Genomic DNA, 19,420 nt, shown 5'->3' on the forward strand with positions numbered 1-19,420 from the left:
ACTACGTTTAATAATAATTGTTTAACGCAAAATTAATGCCATGCTGCTAATTGGATTTATATAAAAAAATTACAAAGCAGATGTATAAAAGAAAAAAAAGAGCAAGGATCATAAGAAGAATGGATTTTCCATTGATTCCACCGTATAAAATTAGCGACACTTTTGAATTAAGTATTTCACGTAATTGCACAAATTTATAATTTTCTTATTTAAGTAAGTAATGTGTTCGTCCTATTAGAAAACTTGAAAATCGAGTACGATTTTGTAACTGGAATGAGGGGGAAACTTAAGTGAAATTGAATATGAACAATTTTGTCCAGACGTTCTAGTTAAAATAATTAAAAAAAAATAAATGAACGTGTCGGGTGTCTTAAAAGTTTTCCCCATTGTGCCAATAAAACTAGCTGAGCCAAAGTTTTCAAACTGGAACAGTGGTGTGCGCTCAAGAGTCCACTACGTGGCACATCAAGAATTTAAAAAAGAAATTTGATTAGTTTTTGAGATATGGACTGTTTTGTTCAGGCGGTTAAATAATTGAAAAAAAAAGTTTACGGTTCGGGTGTCTTGAAAGTTTATTCTAATTTTCCTATGAAACTTGTTGAACTAAAACAGGGGCGTATGCTCAAGAGTCCTCTATAAGATGCAGGAAGAATTTTTGAGATGGAGTGGATAATTTCGTTGAATTAAAAAAAACTCCTACTATTCCAAAAAAAACATAGAAAAAGGTTGAAAGGAGAAAAATTCTGTTTAACCTAAAAGAGCGGAAAATTGGTGAAAATGAAGGGAAAGAACCTATTTTAATAAAAATGGTAAATTTGGCCAAATAAAAAAAAACGGTTATTTCAGTTCCCTATCGTAATTAATTTATTAATTCCTTAATGTTCGTCCTTCGACCTCTTCTTTTTTTCTTCAGGCTTCTTTTTCTATTTAAAACATCATTTGGTCTGATAATAATCTGCAGGCAAATAGATTTATCTCCTTTAAGGTCGAAAATTTGAGGCAACGTTTTTTTTCAATGTAAGTCATTGTCTTAAAACCAGTTTTTCCAAAAAATTGAAAAAAAAACTGTTTTTAGTTTTATTATTAATACAACAACAAAATTTTGCTTTTTCGCTATAAGAAGGCGCATTCGCCATTGTGTCACTATTGTGGTTTATTTTTTAATTTTTTTTTTTCATATTTTTCATGAAATGCCTGCAAAACAATCATCAAAAATTAATTCATTTATTCCAGATAGCTGAAATATTTTTTTTTAGTAATTTACGAAAAATCTGTCTATTTCTACTGCAAACACTCAAAATGTTTTTTTTTTAATTTTAATTCTATTGATCGAAATTCTTAAGTTTTTGCCTCTAAAGCTGCTCTCATCTCTCTTTAACGTTTTATTAAAAAAGACAAACAAATCCGTGCATTAGAAGGAATTTTATGGGCATTTTTAAAACCACTGTTTAGTTGCCATCTTGACCTTTAGTTCTGAGATTAACTGTGTCATAATTTTGCTTTTGCTAATCATATTTTTTTTGTTTTTATCTCTAAAGTTGCTGTCATCTCTTTATAACATTCTAATAAAAGAAACAAGCAAATGCATGCTCTAGAAGAATTTCTATGGGCATTTTTGAAACCCTTGTCTAGTTGCCACCTGGATCTTTAGTTTTGGGGTAAATCATGTCAAAACTTTGCTTCTACTAATCAGATTTAATTTTTTTTATCTCTAAAGTTGCTATCACCTCTTTTTAACGTTTTAATAAAAAAAATAAGCAAATGCATACAACAGAAGAATTTCTATGGGCATTTTTGAAACCCTTTTCTAGCTGCCACCTGGATCTTTAGTTCTGGGGTAAATCATGTCAAAACTTTGCTTTCACTAATAAGATTTCTTTGGTTTTCATCTCTAAGATTGCTGTTATCTCTTTTTAACGTTTTAATAAAAAAAATAAGCAAATGTATACACTAGAAGAATTTCTATGGGCATTTTTGAAACCCTTATCTAGCTGCCACCTGAATCTTTATTTCTGGGGTAAATCATGTCATAACTTTGCTTCTACTAATTAGATTTCTTTTTTTTTATCTCTAAAGTTGCTGTCATCTCTCTCTAACATTTTAGTAAAAGAAACAAGCAAATGCATGTACTAGAGGAATTTCTATGGGCATTTTTGAAACCCTTGTCTAGCTGCCACCTGAATTTTTACTTTTCGGGTAAATCATGTCATAACTTTGCTTTCACCAATAAGATTTCTTTGGTTTTTATCTCTAAGATTGCTGTTATCTCTTTTTAACGTTTTAATAAAAAAAATAAGCAAATGTATACACTAGAAGAATTTCTATGGGCATTTTTGAAACCCTTGTCTAGCTGCCACCTGGATCTTTAGTTCTGGGGTAAATCATGTCATAACTTTACTTTCACTAATAATATTTCTTTGGTTTTTATCTCTAAAGTTGCTATCATCTCTTTTTAACGTTTAAAAAAATGAACAACCAAATGCATGCTCTAGAAGAATTTCTATGGGCATTTTTGAAATCCTTGTCTAGCTGCCACCTGGATCTTTTATTCTGGGGTAAATCATGTCAAAACTTTGCTTCTACTAATCAGATTTCTTTGGTTTTTATCTCTAAGGTTGCTGTTATCTCTTTTTAACGTTTTAATAAAAAAAATAAGTAAATGCATAAACTAGAAGAATTTCTATGGGCATTTTTGAAACCCTTGTCTAGCTGCCACCTGGATCTTTAAATCTTGGGTAAATCATGTCAAAACTTTGCTTCTACTAATTAGATTTCTTTTTTTTCATCTCTGAAGTTGCTGTCATCTCTTTCTAACATTTTAGTAAAAGAAACAAGCAAATGCATGTACTAGAAGAATTTCTATGGGCATTTTTGAAATACGTGTCTAGTTGCCATCTTGACCTTTAGTTCTAAAGTTAACTGGGTCATAACTTTGCTTCTACTACTCAGATTTCTTTTTTTTTCATCTCTAAAGTTGCTGTCATCTCTCTCTAACATTTTAGTAAAAGAAACAAGCAAATGCATGTACTAGAAGAATTTCTATGGGCCTTTTTGAAACCCTTGTCTAGTTGCCACCTGGATCTTTAGTTCTGGGGTAAATCATATCATAACTTTACTTCTACTATTCAGATTTCTTTGATTTTTATCTCTAAAGTTGCTGTCATTTCTTTTTTTTGTTTTAATAAAAGAAACAAGCAAGTCCGTGCACTAGAAGGATTTTTATGGGCATTTTTTGAAATCCTTGTCTAGTTGTCGCCTGGACCAGGATCCTAAAGGACTGTCTCTGCCATTATGTCTAAATTACCCCAATTATAGCCCATATAAATTATTCCAGTGCATTCAACTGTATAACCGTGGGAAGCTCCAAATATGTAATTCTTGCAAATTCATAGTCAATGGTCAACCTTTGAAAACGTAAATATTTTTTTAATATTTAATTTTTGTAAATTATTTAACCTTTTATTAGGTATAAAACCACCGTTCTCCAGAGTCCATTACTTTAAAAATTATTTACGCGTAAAACAAAGATGTCGCGCTTTTAAAAGATGATAATAATAAACAGAATTTTTATCACGTGCCTGTATAATAGGAATGCCGGGACAAAGTGTGCAAAATACAAATTTGCATGCAAAACACTAAAATGTTAGAATGACCCATTAACAATTAATGAAGTAATTCGAGACTCGAGTTCCCGTTTTAATTGAAAACGGGAACAAAAAGGGACGCTATAAAAGGCGGAAGAGTTTATTTAAACAAAAAAAAACCGTTTAACAAAAAAAAAATCATTTCCAATATAAACAACAGAGAATCGTGCCGAATAAGGTTATGCATCCAATTAAATAAAAACGGCCTAAAATAGCGTTTGGGCGATTTTAAATAAACTCTATCGGTGGACCCATTTTCGGGATTAAAATAGCCCCCGGTCCTCTCACCCCCCTTCACCCGTCGAAATCCAACAGAATTGAATACTTGTATTAGGTTTTAAATGTTATTTTTGTGCATTGCTGGATAAAATTAAATTACTTTATATTAAAATAATACGTTGTTTAATATGTTTACTTACAATCGACAAAGCACCATTCCAGATTTCCGCCCTGGTTCTCCTTTCGGTCTTCCAGGATTTGGTTGATCAGGGTGCGAGCTTGTTCCAGGTCCGCCGTTATGATCATTTCCAAAGATCCGATTTGAAGAGCTAAAAAATATGTTTAATATATGTAGGTGTATATTAAATTTTGTATTTTTATATTATATATTGTATGTTTCATGATGTATTTTTCAGTTCTAATTTTGCTTTTTATCCTTTTCTAGTTGTCGTTTTCAAAGAGGGTGTCTCATCTTTTTATTACTGTCTATTCTATTTTTTATTTCTATTTCTTATTTTCTAATTGACCAAATTTTACAAAAGTATCATTCCATGATAGGTTTTATTAAATTACATTTTATTTTAGATTTTTTTGCTTTGTCTATTTGTTTCTTATTCTTATTGTTTCTTCATTTTTTTAATATCTAATTTTAGATTTTAATATTTTCATGTTCCTTTTTTTTGTATTTTTTTTAAATAATAATAATAATAAGAATAAAATATTAAATAACTAAATAATATTATTTGCTAAAATAAAGTAAAACGCAACGTTTTTTTTGCCGTAAATAATTTGCAAGAGATTTTTCATCTTCTTTTTTCTTTACTTATTTCCTTACCTGTTTTACTTGTTCTTTTCATTCCTTTTTTCTAGTTCTCCTCTATAAGCATTTAATTTTATTTATCTTTTTAATATTTTATATAAATTTTTTTTTGTGCAAGACCATACTTTACAAACATATCATTCCATAAAAGTTTTTATTAAATTTAATATTTTTTTTTGGATTTTTTTGCTTTGCCTATAAATTTTTTATTTATTTACTATTTTTTTTTTAATTAAATTATTTTATTATTGAATCTATAAATAATTTTTTGTTCACATTTTTTTTCTGCGTTTACTTTAATTTTGAAATCATTTTTATTTGACATTTTTTTACTAAAATAAAGCTTTTTGACGCTGTTTTATTATATATAATATGTATATATTTTTTTTTCACTGTTTGTTCTTTCGTTTATTTTTCCTATTAATAATGATAAAAATAAAATAATTTAAATGATATTTCGCAGATAAAGTGAAATGCGGCTTTTAACAATTTGATTGATTTAAATCATTTATATATAGAGTATATAATTACTAAATAAATATACATTATTATTTGTTGATTTTTTTGATCATGTTATATATATTTTATAAATATATTTTAATATTTTATATTACAAAATATATTTTAATATTTTTGTTTTTTGTTTCGGTAAATAATTACGAGATTTCTCGTTTTTATTCTTCTTCATTTATTTCCTCACTTATTTCACATTTTTTTCCCTTGTCAGTTTTCCTCTAGATGCTTTTAATTTTAATTTAATTTATTCTTGCCTGTATATGTTTTCTTGATTTTCATTTTATTTATCATTAGGTTTTCAGATATTTTTCAAACGAACTTTATTATTGAATTTATAAAAAAAAATTTTTTTTACACTTTCTTTTCAAAATTGTTATCTGTATTCATTTTAATTTTAAAATTATATTTATTTGACTTTTTCATCTACTTTTGATACTACTTTAATATAAATTCAGAACTTTTCACTATTGTAAAAAATTGTATTTCAAGTTAATCCTCTTATTAAATATTTTTATTTAATTTTTGTTTCGCTTCTTTTCTTTATTATTAATAAGTTTAGTCCTTTGTTTTTCTCTCTTTCTATCATAGTTTTTCCACCTGTTTTCGTCTTTATATTCCAGTAAGTTTTTCTGTTACTTAATTGTTTTTTCTTGTCTTTTTAATTTTTTTCATTGTTTTATTTTATTGTTTTGTTATTAAAAACTAATTTTCTTTCTCTCTATGATAGCTGACGTAATTCAAATTTTAGTACCTATTTTATATATTTCTCTTTTCTCATCTTTTCCTTTTTAATTTTTTGTTTTTTTAGTTTCTTTTATTGGATTTAAGTCGTTTAAATCAACTGCCTGGAATAATTTTTCTTTTAATTTCGTCCTTCTTCCAGGCAGTTGAATTTTGATTCTGGATCGATCCAAGGAAATCCATTAAAAGTCAAAAGGGTTTCACCTTAACTTTGTCCAGAAAAATATTGCGAAACTTAAATTTCTTATTTATTCCAGGCAGTTGAAGACTCTATCTGTAGATGACTTCAAGTGCCTGGAATAATTCTTCTTTTAATTCCGTCCTTCTTCCAGGCAGTTGAATTTTGATTCTGGAACGATCCAAGGAAATCCATTGAAAGTCAAAAGAGTTTCACCTTAACTTTGTCCAGAAAAATACTGCAAAACCCAAATTTCTTATTTTTCCAGGCAACTGAATACTCTATTTGAACATGACTTCAAATGCCTGGAATAATTCATCTTTTAATTACGTCCTTCTTCCAGGCAGCTGAATTTTGATTCTGAACTGATCCAAGAAAATCCATTAAAAGTCAAAAGAGTTTCACCTAAACTTTGTCCAAAAAAATACTGCGAAACTGAAATTGCTTATTTCTTCCAGGCTGTTAAAGACTCTATTTGTACATGAATTCAATTGCCTGGAATAATTCTTCTTTTAATTCCGTCCTTCTTCCAGGCAGTTGCATTTTGATTCTGGACCGATCCAAGGAAATCCATTGAAAGTCAAAAGAGTTTCACCTTAACTTTGTCCAGAAAAATACTGCGAAACTGAAATTTCTTATTTATTCCAGGCAGTTGAAGACTCTATTTGTAGATGAATTCAACTGCCTGGAATAATTCTTCTTTTAATTTCGTCCTTCTTCCAGGCAGCTGAATTTTGATTCTGGACCGATCCAAGGAAATCCATTGAAAGTCAAAAGAGTTTCACCTTAACTTTGTCCAAAAAAATATTGCGAAACCTAAATTTCTTATTTCTTCCAGGCAGTTGAAGACTCCATTGCTAAATGACTTCAAATGCCTGAAATAATTCTTTTTTTAATTTCGTCCTTCTTCCAGGCAGTTGAATTTTGATTCTGTATTCGGACCGATCCAAGGAAATCCTTTGAAAGTCAAAAGAGTTTCACCTTAATTTGTCCAAAAAATACTGGAAAATCTAATTTTCTTATTTTTTCCGGGCAGTAAAAGACTCTATTCGTAAAAGACAACAACTGCCTGGAAAAATTATTGTTTTAATTTCGTCCTTCTTCCAGGCAGTTGAATTTTAATTCTGTACCGATCCAAGGAAATCCAATGAAAGTCAAAAGAGTTTCACCTTAACTTTGTCCAGAAAAATACTGCGAAACCTAAATTTTTTATTTCTTCCAGGCAGTTGAAGACTCCATTTCTAAATGACTTCAAATGCCTGGAATAATTCTTCTTTTAATTTCGTCCTTCTTTCAAACAATTGAATGTTGGATCTGGAACGATCCAAGGAATGCCAAGACAAGTTAATAAAACAATTCGACCTTAACCTTATTTAGAAACAAACTACAAAAGCTATAAATTTCCTATTTCTTTTTCTCTTTCGACCTTCTTCGTCATACACAATTAATTATTTTATCTAGTCTAATCGTCCTTTCCTCACTCCTTTTCTAATTTTAATTTTATTTTATTGGAACGGTATTTTGCTTTTTGTCCAGATTCCTGGACAGAACTAACCCACCTACCTCAACTCAATATCACAATAAATTTTGAAATATTTTCACTTTTTCGAGATTCCTGGATAAAACTTACCCACTTCAGCCAGTTTATCCTTGTCGTAATGATGTTGCTCATAGTCAGGCATCGATAATTTAAACACGTTATACTTCAAAGTTTGTAAAGCAGCTTGGGGCGGAATCACTTTTCCAGACTTCCGTTTGGCCAACATGGTCGCCTTGTTCAAATGGCTGATGCTGATTATCGACGGTTTCAATTTGCACGCCTCGCCATCTACCTGAAAACCATATAAACTCTTTTAAATACACGGATCCAGAATCCATCCTTTCCAATAATACCTTCTCAATTGCAATAATTGCAATGATTCAATCAATCAAAGATAATAAAGAGCGTGGGTCTTTTTGAAATTTCAAGATGGCACCCGTCTGCCATTTTGAAAATCAAAGTAACTTCATTTATATTTGTACACACATTCTAGTTGAATAAGAAATGACCTGTGTTGCAAATACCCCCAACTGTCTTTTAATATTATTGAACTTTCGATTCAGTTTAGTGAAACTTCTCCGGGGGGGTGAAAGTTAACTTGACTTTATAAAGGGGTGGGCGTGCTTGGTGGGAGGCAGTTGAGTTTTCAAAAAGGAAACTTTCAAAAAAATTCAATTTTCCAGTTGGTGACTTACCTGCATCGGAATGGTTTTCGTTGTAACGATTTTCGCGGAACGGCACTGGGTTATGCTCGTGCCGTGACCACCGGCTTGCAGTAGGGGCTAAAAGGGAAAAACATAAAAATAATGGAAAATTATAAGAAAATTCATAATTTTGGTGATTTTTTCCGAAGAATTATCTGATCTAAAGAGGTAATTTAAGGCTACATGTGTTTGTTTCGATCAGTGATTTTGTTATTAATTTAATGTTTTTTTTTTCGTTTTTAGGGCTTTAAATAGGTTTATTTCTTTTTTTTTTAAATCAACTACAATATATTTTTAAGTCGTCACGTCCTCGACGTCATTTCGTCACATTTGTTAAAGTCCAGTTCAGAGATCTATTAAAATCTTTGATGTGCCGCGAATAGTCCGTGAGCCGGTGTTGCTTGTATTGTCACATGGCATGCATGTTTAAATCGCAAAATTTTATGTGGAAAGAGTCATAAAGTAATATTCTAAGCGATATTTAATCATTCCATTAAATATATAAATGTTTTTTTTTTTTTAATTTATACATTTGATTCGTAAAATTTGACTACAGACGCCCACGTACTATGTTGTTAGACGTCTGACCTCAATCCCAGTCACTCAAGCCAGAGTTGCCAGATTAGTGGATTTTCCCCAAAAATCAGAGGATTTTTTCTATTTAGGTATTTTTTTGGATTCCCAAAAAATGCACTGGTGTTATCTGTTCTGATTTTTCCGACCACTTCCTAGTCTATTGTGAGATACAAATAGCCAAATTAAATTATAAACCAAAAACTATCATTTTTAGAAATCTAAAAAATATAAACTATAACCTATTTAAAAATGACCTTCAATCGATACCGTTTAATAATGTTTACAATATCGTTGACGTTAATCAAAAAGTCGTATTTATTAACAACGCTATAACTAGCCTATTTGATATTCACGCTCCTCTTAAAAAAATTACATTCCCTAAAAAACCCTTCCTACTCTGGATTACAAAGAATATTAAGAAAATGTAGAAATTAAGAGATGCAGCTCTTCAGCAGTTTAAACGCACTTAACGTCCAGAAAAATGGGAATATTATAAATCATTAAGAAACTTAACAACAGCTTCAATAAGAATGGAATGCAAAGCCTATTATAAGCATAAATTTAAAAGTTGCAGTACTCGAGAAAAATGGGAGGAACTTAACAAACTAACTCCGTCTAAGAAAAAAGATATTCCGGTGCAGTTTAATGATGTTGATCAATTTAACAATTTTCTTATAAATTCTACTATCTCAAACCAGCCTTTAGATCAGGAACTTTTAAATTTCTATTCAACCAATAAAAAAAGTGACTTAGATTTCTCTTTGCAATTTAGAGCAGTGGAAAATTATAAGGTATTTAACATATTTAAAAAAAATAAAAAGTAAAGCCTTTGGATCAGACGGTCTTAACATAACTCTTCTTGAGCTTTGCTGTCCTCATATTTGCGAATATATTACACACATAATAGATAAATGCTTAGAAACTAACTATTTTCCCAATTGTTGGAAGGAAGCCATTGTCTTACCCCTTCCAAAAATAAGTAATCCTACTGACTATACACATTTTCGATCCATTATTGTGCTACCAACTATGTCTAAAATATTAGAGGGCGTATTGAATGTACAAATATTATTAATATTACCCCTTGAGCAATCTGGATTTCGCAGTGGATATAGTTGCGCCACAGCAATGGCAGATATTACCAATGACATTTTTCGTGCATTAGGCACTGCTCTGGTATGGTAGATTTTACTAATAAGCTTTCGATTTTTTAAATCATCAAACATTGGTAGCCTTACTGCACTACATAGGATTCTAAAATCATGCTATAGCTTTAATAAAGTCATTTCTAAGTAATAGGTCTCAAATGTCAAAATAACCTTTTCAAGTCGTCTTTCAGTTCTTAATGGGGTGCCCCAAGGTAGTATATTGGGACCACTACTATTTAGTATTTATACAACATGCTTTCCTCAATATCTTGAATACTGTAAGTATCACTTCTATGCAGATGATACGCAGTTGTATCACTCGTTTGCACCATCTGATTATTTAACTGCTTTGAACCATATAAATGCTGATCTTGATGCACTTGTTAAAGTCTCTAGTAAACATACGTTAAAATTAAACCCTAAAAAATGTGTAGTTATTCTCTTTGGAAGTAAAGTTCAAATAAGGACTATTTATGAAGAATTTTCTTTGTTTGTTGGACATCAAAAACTTCAAGTAGTCGAGAGCAGCAAGAGCTTGGGTTTAACACTCGATTTACAGCTAAAGTTTAGTGGACACATATCAAATAATCTTAAAAAGTCGTATTGTGCTCTAAAAACCTTGTACCCTCATCGACATTACTTAGATCTGAATATTAAAAGTGAGCTATGCGACTCTCTTGTGTTGTCAAATTTTAATCATTGTGATGTGGTTTATGGATCTTGTCTAGATGGTCAAGACTCCTATAGAGTTCAAAAAATGCAAAACTCTTGTATTCGTTTTATTTATGGTATTAATAGGCGAGGTCATGTATCCTATAAGCTTAATGATCTTAAGTGGCTTAATATGTTTAATAGACGTAAGCTACATTCCAGTGTGCTATTTTATAAAACTATTAAATACCGCAGTCCTCCCTACCTATACAACAAAATTACATTTCGGACAGACATTCACCACTTAAATTTAAGAAAAAAAAATTAAATTAAATTAAATCTTTAACTATTCCTAAACACAAAAACCAATTTTTCAAAAAATCATTCTCTTATAATATTTGTCATATCATTAATGCGCTGTATAATGACCACCTGATATAATTGATATTTCGAATTCCATTTATAGATCAGTGGCGGTTCGTGGGGTTAAATTTTGGGTAGGCCATAGCAAGAGTGCCCACTCACAATGAAGCTCGAAGAATCATATAATAGGCCGGTGTTGTCAAGTAATTATACATTTAAAACATTAACTCTAAGAATTTTTTCCAAAAAAAAAAAACATATTTTTTTTCTATCAAATTTAAAAAATTTGGGAGAACTAGAGAACTAAAAAGGGGGACACTATGAAAAGAAACGACAGTAATTAAGCTTAATATGTACATTTATTGTTACCTACGTACATAAAAGTAACACGTAACTACTAAAAATTGCACAGAAAGAAGGAGTCATTTAAAAGTATTTTGAACACAAACAAATTATCAGTTTTGAATTTTATTACCTATAAAGCAAGTTAATTCTTCTATCTTTGTTTCGTGCAAATTTGTCAATTACCCTATCGTAAAATGTGTCCCCAGTTTCCACTAATTGAGCGAGAATGTCCTTTTGGATTGATAAAATAGATAAGGATGAAAGCCGATTTTGAGTCATTGTGTTCCGCAAAGATGTTTTTATTCGCTTTAACGTAGAAAAAGTCCTTTCAACTGAAGCACTGGTTGCAGGTATTGTAGCTAGTAAACAGAACAACTTGTAACTTTCAGGAAGAATTTCATTTGTGTCGTTATCATGCATACTTTTAATTAGACCTAACAAACTTTTATCGTAAAATTGTTCACGGTGTATTGGTGAGAAAATGGTTTCTAGTTCTGTTTTCAATAATGATTTATCAAAAAGTGCTTCATAAGTATTTATTAACGAGTCCAATGGTTTTTGCGGAAATACTCCTCCATATTCTGGAAATTTTTTAGTATCACTCAACTGCAGAAATTGAAACTTGCTCTGGTCCGAAAAACGTTGCTCTAATTGAGTTATATTATTGTCCAAAATTTCAAAAAATATTCGTCTAAATTTAGTTTTGGCTTTATCCAAAGTGCTTTGATTACCATCATTTTTAGGTAAACCACCAAGTTCATTACGATTTAAGGTAAGTTCTGTATTTGTCTCGCTAACAGCAACGTTAATATGCTTAGAAAAGGTCAGGTCATTTCTCCAGCTTTTTAACACTTTAAGACATCTGGAAACGGAATTGTTACATAACTGGATGTCATTATTTTTTTTCTGTAACACATTGTATAAGAGCTCTGTTTGTTGAAATATGTCGCTAAAAACGTTTAATAAAAATACGAATTCCAGATAATCCAGTTTTCTTTTAAACGCATCTGCCTGCCTAATTGATTTCGCATATGATTCTGGACAATTCATTATCTCCTGAAATACTTCAATTAATTTTTTCTCTCCTGTAATACGGCATTTAACACTTTTGCATTCGAGTTCCATCTCACTTCGCTATTTGTAGGAATTCGTTTTCCGACAAATTTATTTAAGAAATGGGATCTTTTGGAGGAATGGTGAAAATAAGCCGGAATTCCTTGAAGAGTCCAATAAAATATTTTTACTGCCGTAATATTGGAGCAACTTTGCTGTAAAACTAAATTAAGGCGATGCGCAAAACAATGGGTAAAAATAGCTAATGGTGCAGTCTTTTACTAATTTTTGTAGTCCGTTTAGTTGGCCCGACATAACACTAGCTCCATCATCAGGTTTGAGCAATTAGTTACGCTTTACAGTCAAATTTACCAATCATACTAAACGGTAAATCGCGTAACGCTGGAGCATTTTCAAGAAGAAGTGATCTCAAATATAAATTAAAATATATACAGTGTGTTCAAAGTTATGTATGGTGTCTATCGCTAGAATTTTCAATATCAAGGGTCAAATATCTTTGTACTGTTTTATATCATCCACCTCAAACTGAAAATGCAAAGTTTGTGGATTTTTTTAATGATTATCTTGATCAGGTTAGTGCGTTTGAGGGTGTCAACATTATTGTAGGAGACTTTAATTTTGATTTACTTAAACCTTCGTTTTATGGTGAAAAAATTCTACTTTCCATATACTCAAATGGTTTTTCTCAAATTGTTGACTCCCCTACTCGAATCACAGATAGAAGTCAGACATTAATTGATTATATTGTGACCAATAATGCGAATTTGTCATTTAAAGTTCATTTAACACCCAAGATAAGTGATCATTGTATTCTGGCTGTACATCCTGCTCTGAAAATAAATGAAAACCGTGATGTGATTATTAATCGTAGGTGTATGAAGAGCTACAATGTAAACCAACTCCATGATTATCTTTATGATACTGAATGGACAAATAATAGTGCGGATGTGAATATTTTGGCAAGTATTTTTGTTGATAGTATCACAAATATATGAAATTCTATGTGCCCAAATAAAACCATTGTTCTAAAACAGAAATATTTGCAAAAAGATTGGATTACGTTTGATATCCGTGAGAGAATGAATGTAAGAGATAAGTTATATGTTAGGGCTGTTGTAGAAAAAGATGATGGAGTATGGAGGGAATACAAAAGAGTACGAAACTTAATTGTTAATCAAATTAAAAATGAAAAAGATAAATATTTTAGAGAAGTTATTGATGAAAATAAAAAAAATCCGCGTGAAATGTGGAAAAACCTCAAAAAGTTACTTCCTGGAAAAAATATTTTATTGCCAAACGAAATTAAATTTGATGACCAAATGATTTCAAATGAATTTCAAATTGAAACAAAGTTAAATAAATATTTTATAAATAGTATAATTGATATTATCAATAGTATTCCAAACTATTCTCTCTCTTATGACACCTTTGTCAATCCCCCTAATATTCAATATCCAGAGTTCTCAAATTTTAAAGAAATATCCCTAACTCAATTAAAAATAATTCTGAAAAGCATGAAGAATGTCGGAGGCGGAGAAAATGGAATTTCAAAAAAGGTTTTGTGTGACGTATGTAGTGTGGCTGGAAATCGACTCTTAAATATAGTAAATACATCACTCTCAAGCGGAGTATTTCCAGAGGCTTGGAAAGTGTCAACAATAATCCCTGTACCAAAAGTACTAAATACTATTTCCCACAATGAGTTTAAACCAATAAATACTGTGGAGGTTTATGAGAAAGTGTTAGAAATTGCTGTAAAAGAACAACTACAAGAATACTATGATTCTAACGACATTTTCGTGATAATCAATCAGGTTTTCGTGAGCGTCACTCATGTGAATCTGCTGTAATTAATATATGCGATAACTTCTTGAAAGAACTGGATAAGGGCAACTTTGTTCTGGCTGTGTTTCTCGATTTTAAGAGAGCATTCGAGACTGTAAATAGAGCTAATCTGTTAAAAAAAATGGAAAAGATGGGTATTAAACATAAAGTTTTAATGTGGTTTAAATCTTACTTACAAAACAGGTCGCAAAAAGTCAAGTTTAAAAACAGTGTGTCAGAATTACTAATAAACGAATATGGAGTACCTCAGGGAACTGTTTTAGGTCCCCTGTTATTTCTGTTATATATTAATGATATCGTCAATGTTATAAGTGGTTGTAAAATAGAGCTTTTTGCTGACGACACTATGATTTATTTAATCGGGAGGGATCTAAATGAAATGCAAATAATTCTTAATAATGATTTATCTAATTTATTTAAATGGCTTTGCAGTAATAGTCTTTGTTTAAATACATCAAAATCGAAATTTTGTTTATTTGGGAAAAAGAGCAAATTAATGCACATCAATGTGAAAGATAATAACATTGTGGTAAATAATGAAAAGATAGAATATGAGAGTCAAATTAAATACTTGGGAGTAATATTTGATTGTAACTTAAATTTTTATGCACACGTTGATTACATAACTAGAAAATTTTCCAAAAAAATTGGTTTTATTGCAAGAGTAGGAAAACAATTATCAATGGCTACAAAACTATTACTGTATAATAGCATTGCAGCTCCGCATCTTGAATTTTGCTCAACAATTTTATACAATTTACCAAACTTTAAAATTGAACAGTTATAGCTTGTACAGAACAGGGCAATGAGAACTATTTTGAAATGCAATAGATATACACCAATCGTAATGTAATAATTTCATACTAATCGATAGGTGTAACTCTAACCAGATGTTAAATTCTGTCCTACAGAGAGGCTTACAAGATTTTAATAGATTACCAACCAGCATAAGAGACTGTGATTCTGTAAATAATTTTAAAAGGCTGGTTAGGGCACATATATTGTCCTAGGATTTTTGTTACCTTTGCCTAATTGTTTTTTTTATTTTCATTTTGTTTATTTTTTATAGTATGTTATTTAGGATCGCTATTTTAGTTTAACACTTATTTTATTTTTAATTTGAGTATGTGGCTTAAATTATTGTAGTAAAAATATGTGCAGATAAATATTGTAGTGAAGTGAGAACAATGATGAGGTGTTTGTGGGTGGCAGAAGAGCTGTGTTTGCTATCCATGGAACAACCGGGATACTGAAAAAGTATTCATGGATTAACCGGGATTTGACATGGACTCTCCAAAAAAACCAGGACACCCTGTATTCGATCAATTTCACCAGCCCATAGGTAATTAACCTCATGACCGAGATTCACCTATTGGCGTAACATTTTATGGTTATTTGCGAGCACTGCAAATTTTGATTACATCAATTGTTTTGTTTAGATCCACATGTTAATAGTAACCTCAAGTGCATATGTATATTATATTTTTTACACAATAAGCGTATATGGATTAATTTATAAGGGTATATTAATAATTAATTAATTAATAATATTATTGTAAAGTTAGTAAGAGCGCTTTAGGTTTATGTATGTGATAATTTTTAAAAAATTTCTGAACCAGTTTTGGTGACGGGGTGCTTAGGTCGCCGACATAGCAATGTTTAGACGGACCGGAATATTGCGGTATTCCTTGGATTAACCGGGATGCTGCTGTTCCTGGTAAAACCGGGGCGTTGCAAGTGTCGGGGATCGGGATACCCAGCATTTGTCATTTATTGCTTATTTATATATGTACTCTTGCTGACTAAATATGTTGTTGAATTAGCTTTATTAACATTATTATTGATATATGTATCTTTATTTTTATTAATTTTTTAAGAAATTTGTTTTGTTTTGTATGTAGCTATTTATGCTAAATAAAGATTATTATTATTATTATTATTATTTCGATCTTCCCCTAAATCAAAGAATCCTAAGAAATATTCTTGAACTATGCTTTTTGCATCTACTAACCTGCATACAATTGAACACTGTGCCTTTTAAGTTATATCGGTTGTTTCATCAACAATACATGCAAAAAATGGGGAATTAATAATGGCATTTTGAATAAAAATAGAAATTTCGTCTTTAATCAGGTTAACGAGTTCATTTTGTGTCGTTTTTGAGAGGCCTCTAAAATAAGTCTTTTTTTGCCAGTGATCTTTTAGTTCTGGATTTGAATTTAACATAAATTCTCAAATTGCTTCTGCTGAAATTTCCAGGATTTAGAGTCATCTGACTCATCGTGGCCGCGAAAAGCCAGTTCCTGTTTAGCTAAAGTACAAGTTAAAGCAATTAATTTTTTAATAATTTCTCGGTTTATTTTAACTTCAGCATTATACTTGACTTTTGAAATTTTCGACTGTTCGTCTAGCAAGTCACGAACAGAAAACTCTCTTTTTTGTACATCCTTAAAGGACAAAGAACTACTTAAATGCTCTTTACAAGTTGAATGTTTCTTAAGCGATGCAGATATATTTTTTTAAATTGGAGTATCCTTCACAATTCCATACACACTTTTTATTCGAAAGCAACAAACATGGCCAACAATACAGTTTCTTTGTAATACAACTTCCACACAGCCATTTATACACATCATACCAAGAGATATTAAAAGCACGTAATTTTTTCCCATCTTTTTGGTCAATACACACTTTTGGAATAGGCCTGTCACTTAAAATAATTTTTCGTCTTTCAGCCTCAGGTCTTTTAGCCAATGGTAATTCCAACAACGAAACAATAATGTCCAATCCACTGCCAAGTGCCAACATAACATTATTGGCACTAGTACTGCAACTTGGTAAAACTTCAGGCTCAGATAAACTCATTTTTGTCTATTATAGTTTCTCACTATTCCAAAAAAAGTCCTCAAACTTACCCTTTAATTTTTAAATAAAAATTTAAAATAAGGCTAATAAAATAGGCCTAATAAAAGGCTTTGGCCTCTTACGCCTTTATCTTAATTACACAACCAACTAGTGTTAAATTTAAAAAAAAAAACGTAATAGGCAAAAGCCTTGTAAAAACATTGCAAATTTATGGATTTAATTATTAGGTTCTTCACCAACTTCACTTTACCAATGTCTACAACTTTTAAATTAAAAACACTACAACTTTTTAATTCACGAAAACATTTAACCACGAACCCTCAAATTACGAATTAGCAAATTAAGAACAAATTCAAGTACAAATCGATAAATTTTTCCGCTAAAAACAAACATTCAACCGCGAAAACAACGCAGGCCACCTCGTGTCGGGCCTAAATGACTTCCGTAAGCGCGCATATAAAATCCATCCTCCGACGCGTTGACCAGCGTCGCGCGATTTTTCTATAGGGATATATTGTGGATGGGGTCGGCCAGATTCGTTCGGGCCTAACAGTGGTTTTTTAAGTGCGTTTAAGTGATTTGATGCTTTTTGCGTTAAATAAAATATATTTGCGGGTTAAGATAATAAATAAATTGGTGTGTTAACATGATATTTAATTAAAATAAAATATTTTTAAAATTTTATTTTTGTATTTTGTATGCTCAAAATTTTAGGATAGACCCGGCTTACCCTGCTTATTCCCACGATCCGCCACTGTTATAGATTCAAAACAAAAGTAAGGCAACTCTTATTAGATAATCAGTAACATGCATATTAGAGCTAGAAGATTTATTTTTCATTTTTCTTGTTTATAAATTGTAATTGTTGTATAGAAAAATAATAAGAAAGACATAAAAACACATAAGAAAAATATCATTCCAAGGTAATTCACGGTAAACTTAGGGAATGACTTGCCAAAAAAGTCACCTTTGCACTTTTAAGTCTCTTGTTCACCACGACTATCCATCTTTATTTTAACCAAAAATTATATTTATAATTACTAAATCGAAATATCCCATAAAGGTCGCATAAAACATTAAAAATCCCTTTCAATTTTGATATAAAACCCCCGGAAGCCAAAAACTTGTTAAAAAACGAACACGTCGTTAAAACCTACAAGGGGAGACCGTTTTATGCAAATAATAAGGCCGTTGTAGCGTCTTTTTTAATACAAAGGGAATTTTTTATTAAAATTTAATATAATTTTATGAAATATTAAATTTTTTTCAAACATTCCGCGTCTTTGTTTGTACGGGTTCTTGTTGCAATTAAGCCATGTCCTTTATCATTAATTTGTAAGAAAATTAAGGAAAAATATGAGAAAGTTCAATAAAAAAATTCGCTATGAACGATCATTTTTTTTATTGATGAGAAATTCACAAAGTGTCCATAACTCAAAAATTCGTCTATATACAGATTTGAAAATTTCCATACGGATTCTCTATATAAATTTATGATCAAATAACTGATAGCAAGTATTTTAATCATAGTACAAAGGAGTTTAAGGACTCTAATTTACCTACAAACTTTAATGAATTCCTCGTGCTCTTGCAGTCATTAAGGGTAAATTTTGATGTGATACTGCTTTCCGAAACACATGCCTTTAATAAATTACAGCAATATCATATTGATGCATATGAGATTTACTATAATGAAAGTAGATCAAATACGTTCGACGGAACATTTATTTATGTAAAGAGCGAGTAAGAAATAATTAAAAATCATTGGAACTAAGTATCACTTTTCAAAAGAATTCAATTAAATTAATATTCTGGATAAAATTTCAGATTGTTAATAATTTTACTAGGGTTGCTAGTAAATCAAAGACGTGTGCATTAAATATATATAATCGAATACTTATAGCAAAAATAAATGCAGTGATATTAAGGAGTAGTATATCAGATTACTATGTGATTCTTTTAAATTAAGATATGAAATCAACACAAAACCAAATACATTATAAAGAGAAATTAGACAAAACTAAACTTCAAGAAAGGATTAGATCCTGTAAAATGAATATTACAATTAAATGTAAAATCCTGGTTAATAATGGGACACATTAAAATAGACAACCCCCAATATTTTGCTCTTTTTAATAAATACAAACAATACAGAAATAAGATGTCAAAACTACTAAATCTGACCAAGATC

At 30.4% G+C, this 19,420-nt stretch overlaps 2 protein-coding genes across 12 annotated transcripts in view; both read right to left on the reverse strand.

Moving 5' to 3' along the window:
* The window catches only part of LOC126736713 (eye-specific diacylglycerol kinase), a 289,431-nt gene that overhangs the window by 31,809 nt on the left and 238,202 nt on the right, over positions 1-19,420 (reverse strand). For all 11 annotated transcript variants that reach the window (XM_050441217.1, XM_050441218.1, XM_050441223.1 and 8 more), the window contains 3 exons: positions 8,354-8,440; positions 7,749-7,950; positions 4,064-4,192 (listed from right to left, as the gene is read on the reverse strand). In XM_050441217.1, the coding sequence (XP_050297174.1) occupies positions 4,064-4,192; positions 7,749-7,950; positions 8,354-8,440 (418 nt within the window). The remainder of the gene's footprint in view (positions 1-4,063; positions 4,193-7,748; positions 7,951-8,353; positions 8,441-19,420) is intronic.
* Positions 11,081-17,968, reverse strand: LOC126736718 (uncharacterized). The gene is made up of 2 exons (XM_050441233.1): positions 17,480-17,968; positions 11,081-17,280 (listed from the first exon to the last, which is right to left on the reverse strand). The coding sequence occupies exon 2, from the start codon at positions 12,568-12,570 to the stop codon at positions 11,572-11,574; it is 999 nt and encodes a 332-aa protein (XP_050297190.1). The 5' UTR covers positions 12,571-17,280; positions 17,480-17,968; the 3' UTR covers positions 11,081-11,571.

This window comes from Anthonomus grandis, chromosome 5, assembly GCF_022605725.1.
Source record: "Anthonomus grandis grandis chromosome 5, icAntGran1.3, whole genome shotgun sequence".
Classification (NCBI taxonomy): domain Eukaryota; kingdom Metazoa; phylum Arthropoda; class Insecta; order Coleoptera; family Curculionidae; genus Anthonomus; species Anthonomus grandis.

Coding starts and splice junctions, on each gene's coding strand:
- LOC126736718 (XM_050441233.1), bottom strand. CDS start 12,570: ATGGAACTCGAATGCAAAAGTGTTAAATGCCGTATTACAGGAGAGAAA.